The sequence below is a fragment of the Patagioenas fasciata genome, chromosome 2 (genome assembly GCF_037038585.1).
Source record: "Patagioenas fasciata isolate bPatFas1 chromosome 2, bPatFas1.hap1, whole genome shotgun sequence".
NCBI lineage: Eukaryota > Metazoa > Chordata > Aves > Columbiformes > Columbidae > Patagioenas > Patagioenas fasciata.
In genome coordinates, this window is record NC_092521.1 from 136,514,109 (window position 1) to 136,540,902 (window position 26,794).

The window sequence follows — 26,794 nt, forward strand, 5'->3', positions numbered from 1 at the left end:
TTTGAGTCCTGTCCCCTTCACTTTTCATGTTCCCCATTCATGTCCTACACATTAGGATTTCTTCTTGCCTAGATTATACATTTTGAAAACTTGCTTGACGTAGTTTAGATATGACAAAACAACCTCTTGTGTTTTGCCATGTTAACTTATTTTTTGGAGGTGGTGTGTGTGTTTTGTGTGTGGCTTTTATTTGTCCCCCCAAGCTAACTAACACCAAACCAACATGGCTCCGTATAAAAAGACCCACCCAACAGTGCAGGCTTTCTGATGTGTTTTTGCTTTCCCCTGGAGCAACAGTCTGTCATACTTATGGAAAGAGACCTTTCTAGTCCCATAGCTCATCAAAAGCACAGCACACTGCAGTGCCCCCAGTATCTTTCTCCAGGTGCTCACCTCAGTTTCTTGAAAACAGAACATCAGAAGAGTAAAGGCACCTTGTATCTATCTGGATATCAGGTTCAACTTGCCTCAAGGTTCACGTTGCATGTTTTTCCCATGCACCTTCAATCTACATCTGTCCAAAATAAAGTGTCAGTATCCAGGCAGTGTACTGACAGGCAATTCAGTTCTACAGCTGGATGTTCAAGACTGGTTCCTGGCAAAGTGTCAGGCACATTGCTCGGTTATATCATTTTTAGCAAAAAAACCCCACAAAAACAAAAACCCTACATGTTTGCAACATATCCAGCTGATACAGGTGCTTAAAATCTGTTGTTAACGTTAATTACAATTATAATTTTAAGAAATTTAAGAGCTGTGAACAAGTAAAATACTGGCCCTTCTCTGCAGGTGGCTTTCTTGATATGATCTGCTTTGCCCTGGTGCTGTGAAGAAAGAGCAGGATTTCTGATATCACATCAGTGGATTAGATGAGACGTTTAAACATTGGAAGTCAAGAGGGATTTTTCCCCTGCTTGTGCTCACGCCTTAATTATTAAAGTAATTATTTCTAGGAAACCTGTAACATATAAGTGCCTGATTGTCAGTTCCTACTGAAGAACTACTTCACTGTTTGACCTGGGTTTGGTTTTCTGGAAACTGTTTTCCTTTACTTGCTTTCTGTATGGATATCAGATGTGCCATTTTCTATATATAATCGGAAGAGTGTTAGACAGTAAGTGTTGCAAAATCAAATCTTTGGACACAGAAAGCCTCTTTTTTTTTTTTTTTTTTCCTTTTCTGCTCCAGACCCTGTGACTTTGAGGCATACAAAGGTTTTTCTGTTGGTTTTGTTGTTTGTTTGTTTTTAAGAAATTTCCGTTATTATCCTTGAAGTTAGCTCTTAGATTGTAAATCATTCACTACTGTAATGTTACTACTGCTTCTGTGCCCCCTCACTGCTTCCTGTCCTCAAAAACCACAGCTCATCTCAGTCCTTCTGCAAAGCTGAATTTTGGCATTAACAGGCAGAGACATGAGACTTTCTTGGGGATGAGCATAATAAATACTATGCAGAGTTGGGAGTGGTCTCTAAGTCAAGGTAGTGTGTAGGTGTCTAAGGCTTTATCTCCATTCACCACTAGCAGGTAAGCTGCTGAGTTAAAGACCCAGTGTTACTTCTGCATGTAGCTTGGATGTGAATAAATCGCTAATTTAATAGAAAGAGGAGAAGAAGTCAGAGTAACAAAGTAATATTTTGAGTACTTTAGAGGTATCCTGTACTTACAAACCTGTGATCACAGCTATGGTTCACAGGGATATAAATAGCTAGCAGAGATTTTGAGATTCCCAGTCATATCCACTCCCTAGCTTGTTAAGAAATGCTGACACTTGAGGTCTTTGTTTCATCCTAGCAAACACTAAAAGTACCCAAGGATGGGCAGCAGGGCTCTAGTCTGTGTGCAGAACATGATACGCAGAGGTGTTGCCTTTGCTCTGTAATGTTGCATGTATTATGATGGCATTGAAACCCTTGCAACACCTAGAAATGGAAACCTTTACTGTTTAATGAAATTGCTATATAAAAGGTGCTCCTTATAGAGTGCTTTCAACACCTGTTTTGAAGGAATAACTCTGTTGGCATCACAGTCAGTCACAATCTGTAGTATTCTAATCTCTGTGAAGGAGCCAGAAGTGTTTTCTTAGGACCTCCAAAAGTCAAGAAAATAGCTATGCTTCCAAAGTATGCATAGTTACATAAAATAGGTGTGAACCCAGTCTGATTTTTAACTATTATTGTTTCTAGAGGCTTTTGAGAGGTGGCAAGGAAATGAATTCATAGAAGAATTAAGCTAAGAAAATTGCAAAGTTTTCTCTGCTTAGCAGAAAGAAGAAATATTGCAAATAGTACAAAGTTGGATCCTTTAGTTCACCTTTACTTTCCATTTCTTGTTCCTTAAAAAATTACCTAGTAATGTGAGTAGAAGGCAACATATTTCTTTTTAGAATACTTGGGGCCAAAGAGAAATCATGAAGTATTTCAGAGTGATAGCTGAAACCTGAAAGATAATATCAAAACTTAACTACACATTCTTGAGGCTTCTGGAAAGCAATATTTCCAAAGGTGAAGTCCATAACTGAAAACAAATTCTTTAGACCTTATACTTTCAACAAGGAACTGTAGAAGTGCAGTTGTACGAAATGAAAGGAAGGATACGTGTCTTGTAGAGGGAGTGCCTGTGATACAGTCATATTTGCTTGCACAGTGTTCCCCAACCGGGTGGTAAAGCACTCAGTTCTGGGTCATGAAGAGCTGAGCAGTCTGTAAAAACCCACCTGACAACTTGTGGAAATCTACTGAGGGGATGACCCACTTCAAGTCCTGTTTTTGTTGTGCCAAGACTGCTAGCTCTACCCTTGAATGCTAGCTCAGACAAAGTACTCTGAGCAGCAACTATGTCAGTTACAAGCAGCAGTGTAGACATATGTGGGTCTGCAGAAAGTTTAAACTCTGGCTTCAGGATGGAGTGTGAATGACTCTGAAGTTCCCATGGGGTGATAAATTTTCAGAACTTTGAAAAAGTAGGTACCAAACTTGTCAATTATTTAACAACAGAGTAAATAAGTAGATATATCAATTGAAAATGCTTTTCTATTATTATAGGAAGAGTGACAAGTAACACGGTCATACTAAAGCATTAAGATTGTGGCGAAGCATCAGTGATACATAGGGTTGAGATCTTTCAGGGTTGAACATTAAAAGCCGTTTTCATCTCTGTTCAGAATGAGATACAGCTACGTTTTCTGTGACTGACTTACATGTACCGATCTAAGAGAATAAGGCAGACTTTATAACCTCAACTGGAGGTTTCATTTGCTATTCTTTACTATCACTAGCTACACAGTACCACAACTGAGACCTGTAATCAAAGATTGATAAACTTGTGTCCAACCACTTGTCAGCAAGTTGTGTAAAACTGTTCCATGCCACAAGTGCCAAGGGACTATTAAAATACAACCTATTACTGTAACTACTGTTCATCTAGAAACATGTTAATCTGCTGAGAACAGGCAGTGTTTTAGATTTGATGATGATGTTTAGTGCCTTCTGAAACCATTTCTCTTCTTTGTATTGCTTTCTCTTTAGAATTCCTTTTCTTCTCTCTATTTCATGGAATTTAAATAATCCAGTATACTTAATACTTGATCAAATCAGGAACACTGTATTTAACATTCTGGTAAATATACCTTACTCCTTTTTTAGAAATAAACTTGTAAAGTAAGTCTAACAACCCAACCTATGTAACTAGCAAGTCATTTTTCTGCAGGACAGCTAAAAGAGACCCTGAGGAATGAGGCACGTCTCCATCACTTGCTTGTGTTGTCTGTCCTGTCTTTGCAAATGCATAAACTCCATCTTCTGTATACAAAGGCCACAAATCGCTGTGAATAATGGTATAGCTGAGTAGCACTATCTGTATAAGGTTCATGTAGATGTCTGTGGGGAGACACTGACACGGGAGATCACTGGTCTTAACACAACCTGCTTTTGAAGAGGACTGGACTGGGTCAAGGGTGAATGAAAGACAAATTCCTAGTGTCTTTCTCTGGGATGCTGATACTCTAAAACCACAAAGGAATGTGTTCTCTCCTATTTTTGAGGGCAAAGGCAGCAGAGAAGTGTTTGCTTTTGAGCTTTTTTTATTTTCTTCCTTACCACTATTTTAAGCACAGTAGGAAATATTTTGTTTTGGTAGCTAGAGTGGAAACATTAAAAAAACAAAAAAGTGCACTTGAATTTTAAAAGACCTGGAAGAGAATTCTGGAGGCATCACATGCAGCAAAAATACCATTTGCAGCAAATCTGTCTCCTGACTTCTGTGAAGCTGAACTTTCTACCTGAGACTTTTCTGTTCCTCTAATGCATTTTTCTGCCTCTGTGACAGCGCTGCAACATGCCTGCCAGCAGCACTCTGCATCCCAAGTCCTCTGCTCTTATGGGTCAAGCACTGCATCCCAAGCTTGAACAGCAGAGTGCACCTGGCAAACTGTTTTTTGCCTTCATACAGAAAAATTCCACTTCTCTCAGTAGTCACTCGGGTTCACTCACTGGTCACCACCACAGCTGATCTTTTCCAGCCTCTTCACCTCCTCATTCCCTGCTCACTTCATGCTGTGAGCTGACATATCGTCAGTCAAATAATACTTTGCACCATTAAGCACTTGTCAGTTTACGTCTTCCTTACACAGTAGCTACAGCAACTGAGAAGCTTAGGTTTTTTTTTCTTTCCTATACAGAATTCCTTCTTTTTGCAGCAAGAGAGATTCATGCTTTTCCCTTTCCCCACTGATCAGCATAGCTTTATATCCCGTGTGCATTGTTCTCTCTTCTCTTATCTGGATTTATCCAGGTAAGTTCCTAATTAATAAGGTTGCCCATCAAAATTTTCATTTGGGATATTTTATCACTGAATGTACCTATGGAAAAGGGTTTTCTTCTTATTTTCCAAGTCTCCTACAAAGGCATTGGGGATTTATGCATTCCCAGCACTAAGCCTGGAACACAGGAGAGATGGGACCCAGCCCTGGTGTCATATCATATAAGATCATCAGGCACATTGCCTGGTACTCGATGAAGTGTGTACAGCTTGTCCCATCACTTCCCACATCCCTTGGCCAGCTGACCAAATGTGGTCATCTTTTGCCCAGAAATGTTTATATTTCCCTCCTTCTCTCATCCTCTTCTTGGCAGGCCCGAGGACATACCTCAATCACAAGAGCTCCCTTATTATGCTCTCATACAAAGGAATGCTTTTGGGAGGGGGGGTGCTTAGTTTTGAAAGTGGTTTTCCTTTTCATTACCCTCCTTTTCTGTCTTTGTGCCAGGCTAGTGGTGAAGGTTTTAAGGAGTTCCCAAAGGGAACTTCTGGGAAATGGCTTATTCTATTTGCAGAAATTCTTAGTGTTTATAAAACACATATGTAATCTTGTTGTCATGTCTCTGTCAATATACTTCCACCGTGTAAAGACATTGTTTCTCTTTCTCTCTCCTTGCCCTTTCCCCATGGGTTTCTTATTTTAGCCCCTGTGCATCTACTTGCATTCTTGTGCTCTTTCCTTATCCTTACTTGCTGCCTCCACTTCATAGAGATACTGAAAGAATTGTGGGTATTTTAACTATTTAAAGAACTGTTCTTAGATTCATGTGTCAATTCTCAATAATTCATCAGTCAGAGATTAGTGCTGGCAACAAATACACTGGTTTTGTAAAAAGCACACTTTCTTTTTGTACATTAATTGGGATTTTAGACTATGGATACCTTAATCTGGTGTGATTAAACCTCCCCAGTTCCTGAAGTAGAAGCCTGAGATTAAAATCTTGCATGTTTATACAATGTGCTCAATTTTTCAACACTTTGAGATGCAGCAGTAAAACAAAATATATTTCCTTTGAAGGAATCTGAACACATTATCAAAGATACTGTCTCTTATCAGAGACAGAAGGAACAGTGACATTTTTATACAGATGTGGGACGGCAAATCTAGGAATTATGGTGCTGGAATCAAGGAGGCATTTTAATTTCAAGTTTAGTTCCAGTGGAATATTAATAGCAGAAGCCACAAAGTATTAGTCTTGGAAGCTTTCACTACTATCTGAAATCACGACTTCTAAGGCCAACAGCTGAGATTTCTGGTAAGAGAGGAACCTGAAAGTCCGTACAGCCCTGTCATAGCAGAGTGGTTGGGTGACAGTCGGGTTTAGCCTGACCTCAGCCTTGTGTCCTGCCTGAGTGCAAAGCAGCCCCTGAGCAGATTGACATTAACTGCAGGTGGTTCTTAGGGGAAGAACAAAAAGTACCAATTTACACTTGCAGTGAGAAAAAAAAAACATGTCTTAAACCATGGCATTGCACAATGGAAACAGACAACCGGCTTTCAGTTTCTATTCAGTGACGATTTGATACAACTCACCTCCTAGAACTGTAACTGGAAATTCTTTTTTCGTACAGCCACAGTGAGACCAGACCCAAGACATTTTTTTTTTTTTCTCCATTTTATATGTGATAACTTGAGATCTGCATAGGCTGCAATTCTGGCTGCAGAAGTAACAGGCTGCAGTGTTTCAGACTCCTGAACAAAACTGACTATTGCATCCTCTCGATGGACCTAAAAAATTTTCTGGTGTTTTAAACTTTCTCTTGTTGTTGCTGTGTTTTGTTGTTGGTCTGTTTGATTGTTTTTCTTTTATGTTTAACCACATATATTACTGTATCTATTGTCCATCAGCATTTATACCCTGCTATGTCCAGGATCAGTGAGAGGATCCTAGGAAAGTCACTGAGTGGTCTCTTGGTTTACAGCACTAGTTTAATGAGCTCTCCTGCACAAAAAGGTCCACAAGATTGTATTTCCTCCAGTTTCTGCTTCAGAGACACAGATGCTCCTCCTGCCCTACCCTTGAGATAGGGTTGTTGTTGACTCTTTCACCCATAGCATCTGGTTTACAGTCCTCATGTGTCCACATGCAAATGACATCAAAACCAAACAGAGCTTCTTGTAGCCAGAACAAGGAAGAGGAGAGACCTGAATATGCTCTCTTGGGTTGCTGCTGTACTGTCATGGGCCCTGAGGAATGGTACTTTAAGTCATTCTTGTACAGACTAAAAGGAAAATCTGACCTGATGGTCTCTCAGGGAAGAGTATAGGAAGAATAATAAAGTAAAAAGGATTGGAAATACTTTGTATTAATTGGCAAAGTAACAGATCTAGTTCTTCCCTTTTAGTCATTCTAGTAAAATTTATCTGAAAACAGGAATTATTATGTTGATTTTTTTTAAAAAGAAAGTTTTTATTCTAGTCCTCCTGAATGGAAGTTGTTGTACAGTTGTCTCAGTTCCAATTGCAAGATGTTTAGTTATGTGAGTTATTGGACTTCACTGTGGGTTTGGGTACTATATTGTACTGTAGCTGTAGCATCTGGTGTTTTTGCTGCAAATTAGTAAGACTCAGGATTTTCATGCTCTTGAGCAGACTCCATAAATTTAGTCATAAACCATAACTTCACTTTTTTCTTCATTTGTATTACAGCACAGCAGCAAAGCTCCATTATTCTTCAACATTTTCCCCTTTTCCAGTTGGATATTTGATGATGTTTTATATGTTTAACTGTTTCCTAGGAGGAAAGCACTTCCAGTAGTGGAACAGATTCCCTAACCTGTGGAGAGATTCCACGGAGCAGGTCAGAGGGGACTTTGATTGATGTGGATGACAGGACACCTTCAGCCAGCTACAGTACGTCTCCTCTGCTATTTCCTATACTAAGGCTCTCTACCTAAAGTCTGTATTTCTGCAAAAGTCTCGATAGTGTTAAGAGCTACAGTTACTCCGTAAATGCCTCTACATTATTTTATTGTATTGCTTGTGTATTGCACTACTCAGTCCATTATAGATTTTTCTGGAGTCAGAACACAAGGGGTTTTCATGGGGTCCCCTAGCAGAAACTTACTGGCATATAAGAGAAGTCCTCTGTCCCCTGCTGTGGCAAATGTGGGTCAGGCAGGTTGGGAGGAAGACCTGGAATCATTAACTTTACATGAATAAATGCTATTTAGGGTATGTTCACTGGGGGTTGAGACTGGAAAGAGAAGAGGGAATTCTTAGCCAAACTACATGAATTTGGGGTTTTAAGAATCAGAAAAGCAAGGTAATTTTGGAGTTAGCCCATTTAAAAAACTGGAGTCTTAGCAAAGTTGATTTATTCTCATCGATATTTTAACCCAAAAGTTAAGAAAACATTCCCCTCCACAAGATAGGCATTCTCTTAGCTTTTTGTCCAGTAGTAGATATGACTAACAGTGAACCTGGCACTTGCTGTGTGACTTGGGGAGCAGGAATTATTTCCTTGCTGACCTCCTGCACCCAAGTAATCTGTGCTGTTACATTGACATGTGGAAGCATCCAGCCTAGTGACTCAAGGTCTGCTAGACTTTCCTGCTCAGACTTTTCTTGTAGAAAAAAAACCTTTAGGATGAGGAAACAAACAAATAAAACCTTGAACATTTCTTTTGGGATTAATTAATTTAATTTATAATAGACAATAATGATTTGACTGTAGTAACACCACAGCCCATGGAAAGCTTTTAGCCTATGGACAGAATCGAAAGGACTTTTCAGCTGGTACTTGAGCAGATCAGCCCCGTCTGGTGGCCCTGGCCAAGGACAAGTGCCTGAGCAGGAGGAGGATGTCCCGGAGTTCACTACCCCAGCAGCTCACCTGGAAGGCTTTTGTCAAGACAACACTAGAGCCTTTCAGATGGGCAGCACGGAACTGGGTAAATTTCACTTTGGTTCTTGCAAACTGGGACTTTTCTGGAACTGTGGAGAAACTCCACAGTGGTTTTTGCCACAACTCATGACAAATCAAGAAAAAAGTAACAACTTTTTTTCCTTTTTGTGCCTGAATGCACTGTCATGCTTGCGATTGAGCAATAATTAGTAACCTTGGAGATGGAAGGTACTACGGAAAGTGTAATAATGAAGGATAGGCTGAAAGAATAGAAAAGCTGAATTTTCCCTCTCAAATTATAGTTCTTCACAAGGATGTATATAGAAAAATGATGTCAAACTGAAGTAGGAGAAACCCTTAGCACAAAAAGTTGCAGATGCTCTATTAATTGCAAGAAGTGTGAATCTTAATCAACCTATAAACTGGCTTCTATGAACAGTTATCAATATAAAATCTAAGGACATCTTGCCTTCAGAACATAGAGACATTGCTGTAATTGCTGAGTAATTTTAATAGAAAGCATATTAAATACCACTTATGCACCTCTATTTGTCTATTTAAGTGCAATCTCAGAAAAGTTAGTAGCCACAAAAACATTTCTCTCCAATTTCAAATTGTATAAGACTTCATATGTGATGCTATTTTTTAAAAAGGAAAGCTAATATAACAAATCCCACACAACCAGGTAAATTGTGAGAGTGTTGTTATCATTTAAATGCATGTGTAATAGCTTGAAAAGTAATCCTGAATAATAAATTTATCTGCACTGTCTACAGTGTTTGAAAAATGAAACAGTAGTTGTTTAATCTTTGCAGAGAGTTAGACACAAAGGAAAGAAATCCACAGCATTTTGTAAGAGGCCAAAGATTACTGGGATGTAAAGGTTTAAACCTTATGGGACATTAGCACGCTTGATGCCAATTTACAGTTGTAGGAATTGATAATTGTCAGCACCTCACAGAAGATGCTTTACATCCTTCAGCACTGATTTGTTAGGACACTTTCTATTAGCGAAGGTTCTTAATGCTACTTAGAAGTCAATATTGATACTGTTTAAAAACCTGAAGGAGAAATATATAAATGATCTAAATGTATTTTAGGAACATAAATTTAGTCACCTGTTAGCTTAACAGACAATCAATTGGAAATGAATGGAATGCCTCAAGTTTCTGTGCTTTAGGAAATGCTTCTGTTTTTTCTTTCAAACAGATGTCAATGAACGTAAACTGGATTTGGATATTGACTGGTCTGATGTGTTCAAACACGCCCGTGCTGTTTCCAATACTAATCCTTTCTGGAATGAACTGTCAGCCTCCAACCCTTTCGTACATGATATAGCCGCTTCAAATAGAAATGAAAATAATAAATACCTTTCAATCTTAAAAGAAAAACCCTATTTGTTCTCTAAAGCTTCTACCAACAGGGATTCTTTGGCTTCCTCAGGTGATGAGCTAGATATCGATTGTCTTCTAAGAAAGACTTCAACAAGAAGATCTGGACGATCCAAGAGTGTCTCTGACTTCCTGGATATTGTTGAACACAGAAGATTTACTCCTCACGAGACAACACCTCAAAAAACTATAGCTTGGGATATGACATGGCTTCAAAAAGACCGTGAAGCCTACAAGATGGCTTGGTTGAGTCATCGACAACTTACTCGGTCTTGCCTAGATTTAGAAGCCATGAGCCATAGTCCTGGATGGGCACAAACGCAAGCTACAGACATTCATGTAGTTTGTAAACTAAATTATGAAGGCGGTTCAGTACAGCTACCTGACTCAGATATCAACGTTCATGTCCCTGTGGGTCATGTATTACCTGGGGAATTCCAAGAAGTTGGTTTAAAGGCTATCCTTAACCCTCCATCATCATTTAACAATGTGCTGTCTAGCACTGTAAGCCCTCTAATAGAACTTACGCTGAGCAACCTCAACACGAGGGAAGCAATTTTCCTAGAGGTGAAAGTTGCAGCTAAAGTGAAGAATGATCCATTCAGCCAAGTTATGAGTGAAATGGTGTGTTTTTTTAGTCTCAATAAAGAAGGGCCTTTTAAGAAGTTAGAGAATTGCTACACTTATCAAGATACCATACAAGTGAAGCTAACGGACCTAAGTCATGTGATGTATGCTGTGATTGTCATACAAGCAAACAAAATCCAGCCTCCAGCAACTCACGTCTGGGACTATGTTCATAGAATGGTCTCAGTTGGAATTTATGGTCCCAAATACATTCATCCGTCTTTTACAGCAGTTTTTACAGTCTTTGGTCACAACTACATTCCAGGAAAACTCACAATTTGTGACATAAAAAAGGGAGGGAAAAATATGCCTCCTGTTGTGTTTCAGCTGTGGGGAAAACATACATTTCTGCTTGAAAAGCCACAAGATCTAAACATTTCTTTGATATCCTGTGATCCAGATTTTGAAGTGAAGACAGAAGACCAAAGCAAAAATATAAAAGAGGAGGAGCTGAAAAGTGGTGAAATGGTCCGCCAACAATTCCTGTTTTCCATGCTTGGATGTAGGGAGATGCATTTCTTTGTTTTCCTCGTTCAGATTAAAGTCTTAAAAAGTAGCCAAGTGACACAGTTCCATGTTACAAGTCCTGACCCAGCTCCAAAATTGAGTGGAATTATCAATAGGCCAAAACGCTTACAAAACCGTAAAGAAATCAAGTCTGCACCTTTGCTTTTAATACCAACAGTTAAATATCCAAAGTTTCAAGATAAAACTTTGAGTGTTAATACTTATGGAGTGGCTTTGAAAACTGTGTTACGTCAAAATAAGATTGACTATTTGCTAGAATATTTTAAAGGGGACACAATAGCACTTCTTGGTGAAGATAAAGTAAAAGCCATTGGACAAACTAAAATAAAAGAGTGGTACGTAGGCATTCTCAGAAGAAAGATTGGTCTTGTACATTGCAAAAACATAAAAGTAATTTCCAAAGAACAAGCCATGGACACTGCTGACAGTGAGCTAACAACCAGGAATCTTGTTGAACAAATTGCATTGCCATTCAAAAAATTGACTTACATCTACTCAGTAGTTCTGTCTACAGTAGCAGAGAGTGTTTATGACTGGAGAGCTTTGGCTGAGGTGCTAGGATACTCACACTTGTCTTTAGATGACTTTAATGTGGCACATGCTGATAAAGAATCAGAAAGAGTTGCACATGTAGTGAAGAGGATGAAGGAAGACTGCCATGCTAACAAAAAAAAAAGACTGTTTCTTTATGAGCTCATTGTTGTAAGTATTGCACGAATTAACTTGGTTATTGGGACTGCATTGCCAAGAAGCTACTTAATAGTAATACGTGAACAAGAAAACATGGTCCTATACCTCTGTGGGAATCTTTACAAACCAGAACATACTACTAAAAGTTATAGACACCTATAGATGGAAAATATGTCCAGACTCTCATGAAGAATAATACTTTGATGAATTAATTCTAAAGATTGCTCTATAAATGTTCTGTGAGCTCTGCTCATTTAGTATGTTGACTGAGTTGACTTTTTTTTGTTTGTTTGTTTTTAAACAGCCTTGAATGAAATAGCTTTGTATTTTGTCAGGGAAGTCACCATGGTAAATTGCTTCCCTGAGCAATTGACATTCCCATTGTGAAGTATTTAGTAACTTGATCGTGTGGAAACTCCATTATTTATATACTTTGTGTACCCTGAGGTCTATGTTAGCTTCATATTTTTAAAGCAAGAATGTCCTGATCCACAGGTTGAAGACATGGTTTTCTCTCCATATATGACAACTTCTTAGTCAATGTTGTAGCAACTTACTGAAATACTTGCAATATTGCCCTTATGTGTTTTCATGGGCCTCGTTTGTAAGCCGCTGGACAACTTCTATGTGATTCAATACTGTTACATATAAATCGAAAATGGTTTTATTCTAAATGCTTCCAGGTAATAGGCTGCATTGTTCAACGTCTTAATTTACTTACAGATCAGTGCACAAATTAATTTGGAATTAATGATTGCTCAATACTACCCTGGCTCTGACTGAAAAGTCTACCAGCCTATTTAGGAACAGAAGAGAATTATATTTGTGATATGAAAATAAAGTATTACGAAAAAAGGATGTTTAAAAATTCATATTGTAGCCTTTCATTTGTCCTGAATTGTAAACCTTCATGGGGTTTACTTCTTATAACTACTCTGTCCCCTTCGAAGTGCTGACAGCAATTTCAGCAGGGTTCAGAAAATTTTAGTAGCAGTGGCTACTTACAACTCTTAAGACTGCATTAAACTGTGGAATAAAAGTGAACAGGTATGAAGTACAGTTTAGTCTGCAGTGCCTCTGTACAAAAAGCTGAGGTGAAAATTATAAAAATTTTTAATTCAATACAGTGAAACAGAGTTCATTATAGAACAGGCAAAAGTGGGGCTTAATTAGATTAACAAGATGTCCCATTTTGTTGAGAAGTGTATGATTTTGAGCTGTGAAGTGCCAATGCCGGTCCCTGTGTTTGTAAAGCTAGACTTGAAGCTAGATGTCATCCATGTCACTTTCAGTTAGAATTTACTGGTTATTTCTTTCAATGAATCTATAGTCTATTTTTATGTTCTTGATTATCAGAACAAAGCCAAACTGAACAACCTTGTCTCCACTTTGCCAAAGTAAAGGGGATTTGGTACTGTACACTATAGTCTGCTTCTCACTACTGTGCCTATCAAAAGTTCTATTGTTTGCTATGAGGATTTTTATGGAAAACTGTTCTATAATAAATCACACAAATCTCTGATTTCTGCAGAAATGCTTGATATTTTATTAAAAATCAGTATCTAAAAACCAAGGAAAACTTCTGGATTTTGTTCTTGATCTTTCACAGAAAAAGTCAACATTTACAGTGGAACATTTTGCTGTTAATTTGAGAAGAAAGAAAAAGCACCTATTTTTCTCTATAGCTCTTATCCAAACAAATAAAGGAAAGAGAATGCAACACATCTGCATTTGAGGGTTTCACTCCTGGAAACATTTTAATTTGTTTATTAAAAGTTCATTTGGCAAGGGGGAAGGAAGAGATTTACACTTGCATTTCTGCTTAATTGTCAGGAAATTATCAGTTCTGTGGGAGGACTAAGTCAAAAGGTGCTGGCCAATGTAATAAATGATTTTTCAGAAAAGCAGTAGATGAATGACCACACCTTAGTATGATAGTGCTTTAGCTTCATTTTCAAGTTTCATGTCACATTTTTAAGCACCTAAATTTGATGTTCCAAATATTTTCATTGGAGAAACAATTTTTTCCTTCAGGATCTGTAAGCTTGGCAGGATCCATGTGACACCGGAATGCTGAAGCAGCTGAATGCCAGCTCAATTTTTTTCTTAAGCTTGTACACAGTTTTCCTATGACACTGTTGGCAACACCTTTTCTAGGAAAAAAAAAAAATATATATATATATATTTATATCTTTGTAAGGACAAAAAATAGACAAAAAGCCTTCTTGTCTGCTTAGAAATGCAGAGTAGTGCTATAAAAATAAATGATAATCTGTTTGTAATTACTGGTGAAGGAACACTAATGTAAATTATTGTTGCAGGCACTTTTGAAAATAGATTGCCAGGGATTAGTGGCACGTCTTACTCAGGACACCATCATTTTGACTTCAGCTGTCAAGCTTGGCAAATACTGGCGGGAGCTTGCGGAGAAGCTAGCCCGGCTCACAAAGCAGCAAATCGAGGCCTATGAAAAACCCCACCAAGGGAAAAATGGAGCAGTAGCTCTGGAGGTAAGGCTCTGGTGTCACAGTGTGTGCACACTTTCTCATCTGCACGAACACAGCCAAGGCCCCTTCCTTCTTCTTTGCTTTGTGTACTTCATTCCTTTTGCAGTTTGGCCTTGTTATTTAATTTATAAGCCCTTCAATGCGAGGGATTCTCACCACGTTTTGCTTGTAATTGTTTAGAGGTTCCATTGAGGCCAGTTGTTCAGTGTAATTGTGGCCAATTAATTTGCTGTGGATGTCCTGGTCTCTGTCTTGAGCATGAGCTTTTTGCTCCCACCTGTAGGCCCACTTTCAGTCCCTTCTTATTGTCCTGTCCGCTTGTTAATCTTACTCCTCTGGTGTAATTTCTAGACACAGTGAGGAAGACCATCTAGTCCTTGCAGGAGCCATTTCAAATTACCCTAAACATAGCTTTAGCTCTTTCCACTAAAAGGAGGCTTATCTCCACCATGAACACTTTTATTTTCTGCGCTTGTATAATGTTTGTCATCATTTAGCTTAAGTAGCATGACAAGAGGTTGGAAGCTCTGATACCAATTCCACTTCTGTCCTATTACATGAACATGGCAAATCCATGTTCTAATTTCATAGCCTGTCAGGTAGGTCACACTATTTATCTTCCTTTGGAAAGCACTCTCCTCATATAGAAGTATGAGATCTAAGTAAAAGTCAAGTTGTCCTCCCAGATGTATTTTAGTGCATATGCATCTAAGGAGCAGTTTAGGTGCCTAATTATCTCTAGTGCCATTTGAGGTCCCTAGAGAGTAGCCATGGCATCCATGCAATGTCAGATATGTCACAAGACTTACGGTAGGCCCTGATTCACACCGAAGGCCAGCCTGTGCTCCTGGCACAACTTTTCCTGGGCAGCCAAGTTACTCCCTGCGTTTCTCTACTCTTACTTCAAGACCAAAGCATACAGTAGATCCACTGTTCCCACAGAGTTACAGAGTTATGTGCCAATGACATCTAGGTCCCAGACTGGGTTTTACACTGGACACCCTCTTTTATAACTGCTGCTGACTGATGCTCAAGCTGACCTTTCTGCTTTGAGTGCTTACACTCAGGCTCTACTCTCCTTCTTGTACTATCATCCCCCCATTATTGTTTTAAATGGGTGTATATTTACATGAAGCCCATCTTCTGCCTCATACAGTCTATTCTTTTGTCTTCCAGAATTTTTTATGTTATTTTTATGATAAACCACCTACAAGATTCATCACCTTTCAGAGAGTGTCTGCTGCCAGAAGATAGTACTGTCAAAATCACTAAAAAAAATCCAGTAATAGAGAATGTTCTGTTTTTTTCAAGAGAACATTCAATAAGCATACAAAGCTCAGAATTTTGCTTTATTTTTGTGCCTTTCTCAAGGTTTAGGATGGTCCAATGGACAATTTATTGGTTTAGTGTGAGCCTTGTAACAGTGCTTGTCCATACAAGTGTGAGTTCAAAGCAAACTAGGTTTCTAGCACTGGTTTGTCACATGGACACTCAGCATCCCCACTGTCCTGTGAATCTAACCCTAAATTTCAGTACTTTCTACTTAGTTCAGTGCTTTCTTCTGACCTCTGAACTTCCCAGTGTCCTGGAGAATTTGAACCTCCACACAGAGAAAGCAATACTGTTTATAAAGTTTTGTGTATGTTGTTCAGTAGTGAGGCAAAACAAATGTAGGTAATGCAGTGTAAATTCATACCTGTATGGAGATGCTCCCAGCATTGTTACAAGGTTGGCTTTAGTCTGACTAATTTCAGAATGATTGCTGGTCCTCACAATTACTTAGCAGGTATAAGAGAACCCTGATTTAAACCATCTTACCCTGACCTGGAATTTTCTAGTGGAAAAGCTTTCTCATTGATAGTAGTTGTTGGTGTCAAAATAAGAAGACAAACAAAGAGGGCAGAGTAATAAATTTTGACTAATTATTGAGGATTATCTGAATACGTGAACCAATTTTTTACCTATGAAAGACTGTTCTACCATCAAGAGGATTGATTTGTTGATTGCTTTTAAAATTAATATTTTTCTTAGTGGGAGACATCTTCTCCCAGATGATGACAGAGACAACCTGAGGTACATAACAATTGGTGCCTAGATTTTGAAGTGCTTTTCATCAGTAAATTCCAAATCACTTTACCGAGGATGTAGGTATTATTATTACCTACTCAGTGGAGGCAGTGGGAGCAGAGGGAAAACTCATGCACACAGCTGAGATGAGACTTGCCCAGGATGCTGCATTGATTTAATATTTTGTCTGAAAATCTGCTTTGACATAATTCAGGACTGTCAAATGCACTTCAGTTCATCCACTGCATTAGAGTATGTGGGTGTGAAGAAGAACCTGTCTCAGAAGCCTGTTTTGTGATGTTAGTTCAGTGTGATGATTGTGTAGGTTATTGCTATTGATCATGTATCACTGATGACCAGTTTGTAAAGCTTTTGATCATCCTTCTCCTCCCCCTTCCTTTTTTTTTTTTTTTTTCATTTCTTTCATCCCAGGAAAAAATCAATTGTGACAGAGTAAAGGTAACCAGGGTTCGTATTTTAGGCAAATTTCAGCCAATTCCCTGATTGCACAGTGTCAGACTGACCTTCAGCATAAGTCAAAGCATAGCATCTTTTCACACTCACTGTCTTTTCACATTCCAGTGAAGACAGAAGGCCGTACCCTAATTCTTCAAACATCATGGTCTAACAGGAGTATAAGGAAAGCAAACAGAAGACAGAGAAAAGGCATGGCCAGCAGCAGAATATCAGGAAATCCCAGTATCTCTTTTTGACTACCTTGGTTATCAAGCTAAAAATAGGAATACAGAAACCCTCTGGTCTTAGCATAAATGTAACAGTGGTGAGATGCCGTAGTTCATTAAAATATGTTGTAATATCTAGCATTTATAGTAGTACATTAAAATCTTCTTCAACATAGCCTGTCTAATAAAATAAAATAATTAATCGCTCTCCTTCTTCCTACCTACCACTAAATTATTTTTCTTTCCTCCATTTGTAACCTTATGGTTATGACCTATGATAGACTTGCTTAAAGCGAGAAGTAGGCACCGTTTGTTTTGGGTAAATGACGATACCCTTCCCACCTGTAGACCTAAAATGAGAACCTTCCCTGGAAGCACAGCCACTTTTTTTATGGCTTAAACTAAAGGCAGAAGCCAGACTAATCAGGCTGTGAGACACGCTACTGGGAATATGAGTTTGATGGGGTTTGGGGATGGGGGAGAAAGGCAGCAGAAGAGAGATGTTTACAGAACCTATGATAGACTCAGTCTTGGGGTAAGTTGAGAGTTCTTAGCCCAAATGTGAAGAAAAGCTCAGAACTACGAGCAAAGAATTTCTCCCGTTACTCAGTTACTCAAGGGATCAAGTAAATAAAGCTTAAATCAAGGAAGTGGAGCTTTATGTCATGTATTATTTGTAAATTAATGGGATTATATTGAGGAAATAACCAATTTCCTTCTGAATTATCCTTCAGAACCATGAAAAACACTTTCATTAAAAGAAAGAGATGCTAAAAAAGTCTGTACTTTCTGATCACCTGTGTATGTATATATAAATTTGCACACATCAGTCCATATGCTTTTATTACTATGTATAAATGTGTTTCTGTTAAAACTGCAAATGCCAGTATGTTTTAAGAAAGTGAGGTGTTTCTTTGTGGTCTTGTGCATCATCCCTGCAATTGCTAACTCAATTGCTCTTGCCTAAGCCTTTGTTGTCAGTGGGGAGTTGAAAAATAGAAAGTGGATCGTTCAAGTTAAATTTGGAAAAGCAGCAGCTGGGAAAACAATCTTTTGTTTGTAAACAGAGCAAACTTACTCTGGACATCAGCATTTTAAAAGATGTAAGTCCTACTTACTATCTGAATCACGCTTTCATGGCTTAATTAATGTCACTAGACCAATGACAGATTACACCTGCTAAGGATCTGCTCCATATTTATTTGGCATAAAATAAATATATTATAGTTTGAAATAAGGAGCACTGGTAACCTGTCTCTTCATTTCCTTTGTTTCTTGCAGGACACTTTTAAAATTGTATGTCCTGATTTTAAAAAAGTAATTGTAAAGGCTTTCGACTCTCCTGTTTTCGGAGTGTATGTGTCGTGGGTTTTTTGGTTTGTTTGTTTGCTTTGTTTTGGGTTTTTTTGTTGTTTTTTGCTTGTTTGTTTCTAAACCAGAGATTTTATAGACAGACTATCTGCTATATTCCTGCCACTGTTACCAGAAAACATTTTTGTAAAGATAAGAAGTTTAGAAGTTTCAGGCTAAGTAGGGGAACAGTGGGATGTTGATTAATGACACAAAGGGAAGCATTAGCCATTAAAGCACGGTCAAACTCCAAACAGGGAAACTGCTGCTGGGTGTATGCATTGCAAAAATGACTAAAGGGAAACGTGTTTTCCTGCCACCCCTGTTCTTTGAATTATAATTTCAGACAGGTATATCTTTTGACTTGGTGGTAATGACCTAAATGATGAATTTGTCTTTCTATTATTTACTCCTCTAAGGAATTTAAGAGTTTCATAGAAATGAAGTGCTTTTATGAAAAAATATTTTAGTGTGGCTAGGGATCAAATGCTTATTTTCTTTCATTTCCTTTTTTTTTTTTCTTGTGACGTTTCTACCATTTGAAAGTTTTAGCTATTTTTTTCTTTCTCAATAATACAATTTCTCCAAATAAACCTTCTTATTTTTTCTGTTACTTTCAGATGATGTGGAAACCTGCATATGACTTTCTCTACACGTGGGCTGCCCATTATGGATACAGTTACAGGGATGTCTTACAGGACCTGCAATCAGCCTTGGATAAAACAAAAAACCCAGTAACAAAACATTGGCGAGAGTTAACTGGGACATTAATTCTTGTGAACTGCATGGAGGTTTTAAGGGCAAGTGCTTTCTCCAAAATGGAGGAAGAATAGGATACCAAGACATGTTTTTGAAAAAATCACTTGGGAAACTGTAGTGCTGATATTTATGTTTCAGTGTTGCTTGCAGAGCAGGACAGAATGCAGTTTGTTTTCTGTGAGCTGATACTGAGTTTAGCCCCATGGTTCCAGCTACAGATCACCAGAGCTTGCTAATGGCTACTGCATATATAAGAAAAGAGTGGGGGATTAAACTAGTGAGGTCAACAAAAATGACTTGAATTCTATAGGGTAGTTTCTAAAAGGAGCTATTTCTGATTGCACTGACTTCTAGGTGGAAATCAGTTTTAAAAACAGAACTACACATGGATGAGTTTCAGTCTGTGGGGCCTAGATATACATTGTTTTGTGTGAGGTATTAAAAAATCTAAGTATTTAATACACTATTTTAACTGGCATCCAAACTCCTCAACTCCAAATCAATGGGTACAGGTTAGCCTAGAAAAAAAACTTCAGGATACTTTAATTCGCAACTTGGACAAAATTAATCTCATCTGCTCACAAAATAGAAATTCAACAGTTATTTGCACCTGGGAAATGCTGCTTAGTCCTTCCAAAACAGCTTCTGATGTCTTTTTTGAAGACTGGAAGAGAGATGGGCAATGTAATGGTCAAAGATGATTGGTTTTGATTGGTTTGTTGATGTAACCGACTAGGTTTGTGTTGTCTCTTTTTTTGTTGTTGTTTTGTTTGTTTGGGTTTTTTGTTTGTTGTTGTTGCTTTTGTTGCTTTGGGGGTTTTTGTTTTGTTTTGTTTTAATTCCAGCAAATGTGTCTAGATTCTGCTGAGTGGAAATTCAGGAAAATTCAGGAAGCCTTCTTGGTGTACATTGTCCATCCCTCTGATCATTTGCTTATTCCTACTCTGTTGTTATTAAATAGGTAAATAGGGAAGAATGGCTTTGTAGATACAAGGGCTGTAGATAGTTCATACCCACTTCTGTTGATAATTTTCTTCTATCTTACTATATGAAGACTAATAAGTGATGGCTATTATTTTCTCAGTTGTCAGTTGGGTGCTTTTTAGATTAATTTATTATGGAGCAATTAATTATCATTAGTCACATTTTTTAAAAAGAACCCTGCTTAAATACAACCAAAAAAAAGCTGAGTAGCTTCTTATAAATACAGAAAGTACAGGCTGAATAATAGCTACAGGCTACCAAACTATTTTATTTTTTTTTTTCATGAGATTTAAAAAATATATTTAAGTGATAGATCTAGAAGGTTAAAGACATTCTGAACATCTATGATCAATGTTCATTCTGAAACATCAGAAAATACTCATGATAACCAGTTGAAAATTAGAGTTCTGCTATCAGGTGCAGCTGACAAGCCAAAGGCAAATTCTTTCAGGAGTACCACAAAGTACCATTTCAGAATCTGTGCTTCCACTGTTTTTTCAGTTGATCTCTTCTAAGGAGGGAGGTCTTGTGATTTAACATGTAAACATTTTTCTTCCGCTCTCCTTTCCTTTGACCTACCTTTTTTTCTACTTTCATTAAGCGTTCCCAAAGCATGCATAGCTCAGGAAGGAGGCTGAGGAAAGAGCATTTGCTCCAGCAATGGGGAAGCTCACTCACCAAAAGACCCTTTAGCAGGAGGGCATGAGTGAACTAGCACGCGTGCAAGTTTCTGCCTTCCTGGACTTGCTCCTGATTTGCAACAGAACAAGGAATTCAGCCCACAGAACAGTAATTGGTGTTGCTGATCAAAGAAAGGTATAGAAAAAGGAATCAGATTATTAGAGCTCCCTGTTGTTTTAGGTGCTAGCACCTGTTTTATGTCTTGCCCTGTGCAGTTTTAAAACAAGCTGCAGAGAAAATATGAAATACCTTTCTCTTGTTAGCAGTACTTCTGTGCAGAGACCAACTGTTCCTTCCTTCTCGACCCCCAAAGGAGAGAAAGTCTCTGTTGTCTTTCTTTTTTGTGCTGCTGGGTAAGGAAAAGGTGCGTACTGGTTCATTTGAAAATACGCTTTTCCAAAGGTAAAAGTATAAATTCAAATATTTAAATTATAAATATTAAAAGTAGACATTAAATTTAAAAAAAATCTTTAAAATAATATTTACAACATGCCACTGCATACTCCCAGGGAAATTTTTTTGCAGGCTACCCAGATTGGTGCTGCTTTCACCCTAACCCCTGCTTATAGCAGACACTCTGAAACCTGAACAGGATTTTGCAGTGGTGCAAGAGGTCACACACCATCTCCCTGCTTAAAACTGCAGGGAAATACTTTTTAGCTCCCTAAGAGCTGAAATACTGGAGCAGATCACAGAGAAAATCTTTCAGCTTCACCATGTTATCTCATCAGCTGATTTTCACGTATCCTGGCAGGCCAGGCTCTCTTACTGAAAGCCCTGTTAAGCACCCACCCTTTTTTTTTTCTTTCCTTCTTGTTAACCTGGTTGCAACAGCTAAGCAACTCAGCTTACTTCTGCTTCTGAAACAGGTGTGTGCTTCCATTTGTTTTTTGCACATATTAATTTCTTACCTTTAGTAAATATGTGTTTACTGCATGCCCTGTTGAAAAAAGAAAGTAATATCTAAGTTCAGTCCTGTATTTTCCTGTTATAATATTACTACCAGTAAAAAGGTGGGCGGGAAGCTATTTAGAAGCACCCATTCCCAGTTGTGCCATTCTACCGAATACGAAGGACAAGCTGCCCAAAGACTTCAAGGCTGAAGGATAAACCATCCTGAAAAGGTGGTCAGTGATCAGGAACTCGGGATGAGAAGTGCCTAGGGAGCAGAGGCTGTTGCCCGTTATTCTCATGGCCAGGCCCTCTCATTGCTGTGAAACAACAGCAAAGTTGTTTCTGTCTTGAGCGAGAGTTGAATTTGGCCCAGTAAGTTTAGCAAATATTGACTTAGTGAGTCAGTGTTCTCCTCAGCTTGCAGAATTATGCAACTGGTCCTCCAAGTAGATTTCTTTAAAAGGGAATTTGTATCTGTTTGTAGTTGTGCCATACTCCAGGGTCCTTGACTGTGGGCTTTGGTTGCTAATTGTGTTCCCTGTTTTTGCTTTAAGCTTCTGCTCATATGAATGAAATGTGCACTCGTGCAATATATTCTGTTTACTTTAGCAGCCCACACTGGATATATTGAAAAAAAAAAAAAGGTATTTAAACCTCATATTTTATTTAGTGCTCTAGTATTCAAAACCACAAAATGCCAGCTGAGAGTGGAAGCAGCTGCACTCAGCAGCAGCACACAGCTAGGAGCACATGGCTTTGGTAAACACACTCTGTTCTTGACCTTTTCTCCTTTCCTCCCACCCTGTCAAGAGACAACAGCTTTCCCATGAGTCTGCACACATACCTTCTTGGGTTTCTGTGAAGTGGGATGAAATTAACAACTCCTGAGGAGGAGAAAAGGAAAAATACCAGCCCCTGGTCCTTGCCTTAAATGACCCTCTGTTTCCAGGTTTCCCAATTTCTTTGTGTAGCTTGGGGAAAAGAGTTGTGTCAGCCAGTTCCATTTCCCTTTGTAACTGTAGATAGAAAAAAACCACCCTCTCTTTCACCCTCCTTCTAACTTTGAATGCGTACAATTCTTAAGCAAACAAACACTTATAAGTGCACCAATATCTTTGCTATTCCATCTACCCATGAAAGCTGGAAAAGGTTCCCTTGGGTCTGGCTGCACCTGAATGGGGCAGATACTTTCCACACTGGGCAGCAGCAGTAAGCAAAATCTAGCTGTCACTCATGCTAGAAATGTTGTTTTTTCAATGCAGTTGGAAGCCATTCCTGTTACAGTACAGAGCCATCTCAGCACCATGTCATTTAATGGCACAGTGTGGTGACTTATTTCTGAATTAATAACAGGAAAGACAGGAGAGAAAAGGCAAATTATTCCCTCACATAAGTTCCAGTCTTCCACTTGGGTTTGGGGAAGGATTCAGTTCCTTAGGTTTCACTTGTTTTTTTTCGGGAAGCAGAGGTTTAGGGAAGGGAAAAGAAGTTTCTTCTAAAATATAAGTAAAAGGCTACTCCCTAAGCCAGTGTGCAGGCAGCAGGTTGGATGTCAAGAGAAGGCTGCAGGTTGAGAAGCATACTTCATGGAATTTTCCAGGGAATAAAACCAGAGCAGGCTTCAGCCATCCTTCTTCCCAAGGCCAGAAAAATGGGGAGAAGTGTGTCTCTTAGGTTTGTGTTTTTTGTTTTTTGGTTTTGTTTTTGGTGAAAATGACTGATTTTCACAAATTCTTCCTATAAAACTAATCTCTGTGAAAAACAAACACTAAGCACCTTCAAAGGAACAACAGCTTTGCTGTGTTCAGTTGACTCTAAAGACTTACTCCTAAAGTACTTCTGGACTCAGTAAGTAATGTAGCCAACAATGACCTACTAAATAACAAAGCCTGTTGTTTAGAACTGCAGATGGCAATACCATGTTCCCAGCTAAACCCAGTGATCCTGATTTTTCATCAAATAATAACTTGTTCAACTATGAAGAGCTGAACTAAATAGGAACATAGAGCTTTGCTGTTTTGTTCTATTTTTGTCATAGCTATGAAAATTGCTCATGAAAAGTCAATGAAATGGTAAGTGGAGTTGAATTTCAACCCCCAGGAACAGGATATAGCAAATGATATTCTGAATATTAGTGTGAGACACCAACCAGTCTACTAAATTCTCTGGAGAGGTCCTAGATATGTAAAGAAAGTGTCCAGTGTGGGTGATAACTGTTGTTCCTGACTGTTCTGCTGGCAATAAATGACTACAGACAGTATAGGATATACTTATTCAAATAACTCGTGATTATTCTTAGTACAGAAAGTGCCATTTTATATTTGTTGCCAATGTATATATATATATTATCTATTTTTTTTAACTTACAGTATATATTTTTAAACAAAATAAACAAAGGAAAACAATATTGTCCACTGGCATCTTGCATGGATTTTATTTTGTTTTTGTAACACAGAGAAGAGAAAGACAGTTATGTCGTGAAAGATCATGGTTCTGTTTAATACCAGGGAAATGAGCAGTGCCTTTATGCACATTTTTCTTCATTTAAAAATTCCGTGTCTAAAAAGGCTGATTGTACACTCCTTTTAGCATGTTCATAAACAAAAGTAATTTGCTTATATTGCTTCCAGAAGCATAATGAACTCACTCTTGAGAAGGACGTCTGTGGGTCTTTTTGGGGAAGACAGGCCTCCTGACAAGAAGATGCTCTTGAATTTTTTTTTTTTTTTTTGAAAATCATGAAAGTAAGTTTGAAAAGGCAAATCTTTGTTTGAAAAGGTCAGTCAAAACTAACATGAGCTTCTGAACCCACAGTAGAAATAATACTGCTAATTAATTTTAATTGGACATTTGTTTCAGTTTTCTCAACTCAAATTGTTACTTACAATCCTTTCAAATTGGCCAGGAATACAGTCTGTATCTTAAATCCTAAATTTATTACTAGGATTTTAATTCAAAACTAAGTACCAGGAGTTACTATACCAACTGGAAGGTCAATTTACATATCAATTCTAAATCCCATGTTTTAAAATGTAAATGAACTGGCCTGCCAGGATTAGGAATGGCAGCACAATAGTCCCAAGAGAGCAGACGATAAAGAAGTGCATTCAGCTCCACTCTGCAACTTCAGAGCTTTAAACATTTCGTTTGTGGTAAATTCAGAACAAGATCTAAAATACAGCCTTGTCAAATACAATACTCTGAGAACAATGGGAATCAGGAGTGACAGGGAGGAAGTGAATAAGCAATGACTGCTCAGTATATCTCATGACAATGAAGTTATCAGGCAATGGGTTTAAAAATAAGTGAATGTGTCTTTTCACACAGTGAGGAATTGGTGAATTCGTTGATACAGGATATTGTCAACGACAAAAGCATAAATGGGTGCAAAAGGCCATTAGTCACATTTATGGAAAAAAGTGCCTTGTAGATATAGTGGTTTGTGTACAGCCACCAGCTTTGTATAGCACAGAGATGGTTGCTGCAAATGCAGCACGGAGAAATATTATCCTGCTCTCTCATACTCTCCCCTGGAGACTGCGTGGCTGACGCCTGCTCTCACCCTGACTTTCCCAGCACTCTTACAAGCAGGAGACTTGCACAGTCCTCAAACATCCTGGTAAGGTCCTTTCTAGCACCCTGCCTTCCTTCTGCCCCAACCGAGGTGATAGATCCTCTATTTATCCTGCAACAACCATAGACCCTCTCCTGGTCCATGATCTCAAGTGCCAAGAGCAGCTGGTTGGACAGAGCTGTGGTCTGTGGCCTCTGGCAAAGGGGTCGCTGATGGTGAAACATGATCCTAAACTTCAGTCAAGGAAATGGCAACTTAACCAGGCTTTTCAGTGCTGGCCCAGCCCCATGACCTTTCTTCTCTCTCAGGATCCAGCATAGCCCTATTTCATGGATCTGAGGGAAAAATTCATGAAGTTGGGAAAGGGTGAGAGTGGAAAGGAGTGGCAGATTTTAAACAAAATCTCAGACAAGAAAGCTCATTTCTTAATTCTACTCACAAGTAGGAAATATTATTAGAGTCTGAAACCATTTCATATAACACCACCCTCTATTCTATTGCTATTAATAAAGGATTTAAAAAAAAAAAAGCAGCTAATGGATGGTTTAATAATGCTGCTTATAAAACTAATTGTGTGTAACTGAAAAGCTCTCCCTGGGGTCCCATTTGCAGGAGTGTAAAATAGGATTATCAAATGTAAAAAAAAAAAAAAACCAAAAAAAACCAAACCCAAAGCCCTGAAGCCCCGGGAAGAAGATAAGATGTCACAAAGCAAGGAGGAGTTGGGACATTTTGCTTATAAATTACAGACCTTAGTAATTAGTGCCAGAGGATTATCTCATGGAAAAGAAAATCTGAATTAGCTCTGTATGCCTGCAAGCACCATTAAAGGTTTTAGATCAGAAGCTCCATTTTCATACATACAAACAAGTCTCTTTACCTGGACACCTCCAGCCAGCAGGATGACTTCAGTGGCAGTCCATACACCCTGCATGTCAGTATATCAAACATTTCAAAGTACTATAGAGAAATTAAATGAACCTTGCCCTTCTGTTATTTTTTATTTGCCTGTAAAAAGCCTATATTTCTCCACAAAGCAAAAGTGATGGTGCAGCTGAGATGGGGAGAATGAGACCAAGGTGTACAGATTCGTGTGAGAGTTGCCTTGTGCACATCAGCTCCTTGATTACACAGACGCCTTTGCAAACCATGCTGCCAACCACCTTCTCAGGCTTGCTCATCCCTTCAAAACCTGTTGCCTCTTTCCCTAGAGATGTACTCTCCTTGACCTCACTGGCAGCCATTCAGTGTGGACTCCCATCTCACCTTGCATCTCAGCCACCTTCCCTCGCCCACCTTCCCTCGCCCACTGTTTTGGATCCTTGTATTTTCTGAGACCCCGATTTCCTCTGACCCCCAACCCTCTGCACTTTCTCATTCCCCACAGCTTCTTC

At 38.6% G+C, this 26,794-nt stretch overlaps 1 protein-coding gene across 1 annotated transcript in view; it reads left to right on the plus strand.

Annotated features, from left to right (window-relative positions):
* The window catches only part of MACC1 (MET transcriptional regulator MACC1), a 36,405-nt gene extending 12,188 nt beyond the window's left edge, over positions 1 to 24,217 (plus strand). Inside the window, exons 2-5 of the mRNA XM_065833071.2 lie at positions 7,557 to 7,671; positions 9,875 to 11,913; positions 14,223 to 14,411; positions 19,129 to 24,217. Coding sequence (XP_065689143.1) covers positions 7,557 to 7,671; positions 9,875 to 11,913; positions 14,223 to 14,411; positions 19,129 to 19,341 — 2,556 coding nt within the window. The 3' untranslated portion in view covers positions 19,342 to 24,217. The remainder of the gene's footprint in view (positions 1 to 7,556; positions 7,672 to 9,874; positions 11,914 to 14,222; positions 14,412 to 19,128) is intronic.
* The last annotated feature ends 2,577 nt before the right edge of the window (positions 24,218 to 26,794 follow it).